The sequence below is a fragment of the Anoplophora glabripennis genome, unplaced genomic scaffold (assembly GCF_000390285.2).
Source record: "Anoplophora glabripennis isolate ALB-LARVAE unplaced genomic scaffold, Agla_2.0 scaffold1360, whole genome shotgun sequence".
Taxonomy (NCBI): Eukaryota; Metazoa; Arthropoda; class Insecta; order Coleoptera; family Cerambycidae; genus Anoplophora; species Anoplophora glabripennis.
In genome coordinates this window covers 38,810-41,876 of record NW_019418161.1, presented here as the reverse complement: position 1 = coordinate 41,876, position 3,067 = coordinate 38,810, and the positions used below count along the sequence as shown (strand labels likewise).

The following is a 3,067-nucleotide window of genomic DNA, read 5'->3' as shown; positions in this document are numbered from 1 at the left end:
ACTTACTATTCTTAATTTTAACATTCGGTAAATTGAATGTACTAAATAACAAGAGAAAATGTTTAAAGGACATTTTAAATTAAACAGTAAAAATAGAAATATACAGGGTGATTCACAACTTATCCAAAAAAATTTGGGAATAGATGCGGCATGAGAAATGGAGTCAATATTGTAAAAAAAAATTTTGTAAAATCCTTATAGTTTCTGAGAAAAAAATTATTGAAGTTATAGCACATTAAACCACTACATGCCTGGACAACTGTAGTCTCTAGCGTCATTCGCAATACGCGTGGAGAGCCATGTGACTCCTAATACTGAAATCCGTCGTTGCGGTAGTTTTTACCTGTTATCTGTGTTATTTACATCAGGTTTTTAGTAGTTAGTGTCAAAAATGGCTTGCGTGTATAGCAACTCAGAGTTGATGGATATCGTTTTAATTTATGGTGAAGCAAGACAACATTTGTATTATGGTGAAGTATTTGTGTTATGGTGAAGCAAGACATCATTTGTGTTAGTTCGTAGAAAGTGAGTAAGACGGACCCAAATGTGTTTACACGTGAGTGGATAAAATTTTGAACAATTGCTGTTGCAGCATCGGGTATGTCAAATGATTTTATTATTTAAAAACACAAATTAATTTTATTAATAATTAATAAAGGCAAAAGCATTTGAATTTGCCGATATAAAATAGGTGCGATAAAATTCTATTTACATATTTCTTTCCTTGCGAAAGTTTTTGTCCGTTTTTATCACGCCGCCATACCGGTCGCATTGTGCGAGGTCAGGTTTTACAGTGGACCAGTTTCCAGTGCCGTGCAGAAGTGTATTTTTAAAGCAATTTCGAACTGACCTTTTTGATTTTTTCTTTACAAAATTGTATTTGTAAGGGTCCCCTGTACATCCAGATTTTTTTTTGATAAGTTCTGAATCACCCTATATAGTTTAACATAAAAATTTTAAAATATTACGACCCTAATATATCCTGAATCTCCCTAAAGCTTTTATCTTTTGTTTCTGGAACAAAAACAATAGTGAAAATGATTGTGAAGGCGGACCAAAATGCGAAGAACCAAAATACACCGGCCGTAGTAATCAAATCGACCATGCTGTTAAAGAACTGGGTTACTAAAAATGATGTTAACCAACAGGAACTTGAAACAGCTGATGCTGATATTTGTTTACAGCTAGTAGGAAATAGTTCTGCTCCGATGGTCCAAGGTAAAACGGACATTCCCGAGGAGAAGAAAAATAAATAGGATAATAAACTGGCAAGTGGTAACCAGAAAAGTGGCTTAACGTTAAGACTAGTGGAATCATGCATATAGAAGTATGTTCCCAGCATCGCTAATGATAAAGTCATTCCTATAGAAGAAAAGACTATCAAAGTTTTCCTTTTGAATTTGTTGATTGCTAATGGGGTAATGAAGCTTGCGAAAATTATTGCTATTCCATTAATAAGTGACGATATATCAGAAGATAGGGTACTGCCAGAAGCGTCGAATATGGGTTGTAAGTAGAAGCTTAATGCGTTAACGCCTCCAAGTTGCTGCAATGATATAAATGATACGGAAATGATCAAGCCTTTTCTCAGCGCAGGATTTTTTATTATGTCTAGAAAATGCTTCTCTTTTGAAATTTTCTTTTATGTGGTCTAATTCTAGTTCTACTCCTTTCTTACTTAATGATCTTAAGTACATCAAGGATTCTTCCGCCTTATCCTCTCGATTTTTTGTTAACCAATAATAAGGAGTTTCCACTCCAAGAAAAAAAAATAAAATAAGGAATATTACAGGAAAACAGGCCAGAATCAAGTTAAATATTAACACTGATAAAAAGGGACCGATCACATAAGGGAGCAGATTTCCCAAGGCCCAGAAGAAAGTCAACGATGTAGATAAAATCCCTCTATTTGAATCTTCACTTATTTCTGTCAAATACATAGGCAGCAGAGCGTATCCACCACCTACAGCTATTCCTCCAATCAGTCTTCCAAAATAATAGTACAGCACGTTATTACCAAACGCGAAACTGAGGTATGCTGCAAGATGCGGAACTCCTATGCATAGGAGAGCGGTTTTTCTACCAACTTTACCTGCCAAAAAACTAAAAGGAAACGGGCCTACTATAGCTCCTATGTTTATTAGTGATCCTATTAGTGCATCTTGGTTGGAGTTGATGGGTTCGTCCAATGGATTGATGGAAGTGTCGCTGGAGTATAGTTTTGAATGCATCGGGGATGTCCAGGTCATGGTGATGTCACCGGAAGTCGCCAGGAAGCCAACTGAAAATGGTAAAAAAGCTTTGTAAAAATCGTTTTATATTCAAAGTGACGCCAATATGGCGTCAATATCATAAAATATGGTTCCTCAAAGATTGGAAGTAACACAGTTTGTCTACATTACATACTTTTGATTTTGATTCTACACGAATCATTGATAAACAGACAATTTGGAAAAAGAGATTATTAAGTGAAATGATCAGTATAAAGCGAGAAAACTCTGTCAACAAACGCAACGATATAGATAATTTACAAACATCGTATTTTAATCTTATAGACAGAAGTAAGAGACACAGACATTTAACAACAATATAACTCTGGTTTTATACACTTTTCAATTTCTCTGAATGGTTTTTTGTCTAGGCCCCCTTTTTTCTGTTCCACACTTAAATCCTCTAATATGTTCCATTCATAGATATTTTAATCAACATCGAGTAATGTACTATTTTGATACAGCAACATACTACCTATTTTACTCCCCATTATTTAGATTATTTGTTACACGGAAAACCTTTTTTGGATGTAGGTACCCGATAAATTTATTATTATATTTTCGTAAACGTTTCCTTGTGATTGGTTCTTGATCCTTCATCATTGTAATATTATTGAATTTTAATCTGTTTTAATCCTAATAGTCAATATGTATAATGATGTGTATGTTTATTTATTGTAATTATTTTAGTGTCCTGAAGAAGGCTTAAATATAGCCGAAACGTCGACTAACCAATAAACTGGTTTTCTTTAAAAACTGACCCCATTCCCAAACAAATTACCTTCAATTTAATCACT

At 34.2% G+C, this 3,067-nt stretch overlaps 1 protein-coding gene across 1 annotated transcript; it reads right to left on the bottom strand.

Moving 5' to 3' along the window:
• Positions 1-918: 918 nt before the first annotated feature.
• Positions 919-2,249, bottom strand: LOC111692589 (facilitated trehalose transporter Tret1-like). The gene is made up of 3 exons (XM_023456649.1): positions 2,093-2,249; positions 1,848-2,038; positions 919-1,639 (listed from the first exon to the last, which is right to left on the bottom strand). The coding sequence occupies exons 1-3, from the start codon at positions 2,247-2,249 to the stop codon at positions 965-967; spliced, it is 1,023 nt and encodes a 340-aa protein (XP_023312417.1). The 3' UTR covers positions 919-964.
• Positions 2,250-3,067: the final 818 nt, after the last annotated feature.

Excerpts from the sequence above, each read along its gene's own strand:
- LOC111692589 (XM_023456649.1), bottom strand. The coding sequence starts at position 2,249 with ATGACCTGGACATCCCCGATGCATTCAAAACTATACTCCAGCGACACT. Across the intron at positions 2,039-2,092 it reads TCCTTTTAGTTTTTTGGCAG|CATACCTCAGTTTCGCGTTT; the intron begins GTAAAGTTGGTA and ends CGCATCTTGCAG. Across the intron at positions 1,640-1,847 it reads TGGGAAATCTGCTCCCTTAT|AAAATTTCAAAAGAGAAGCA; the intron begins GTGATCGGTCCC and ends ACCACATAAAAG.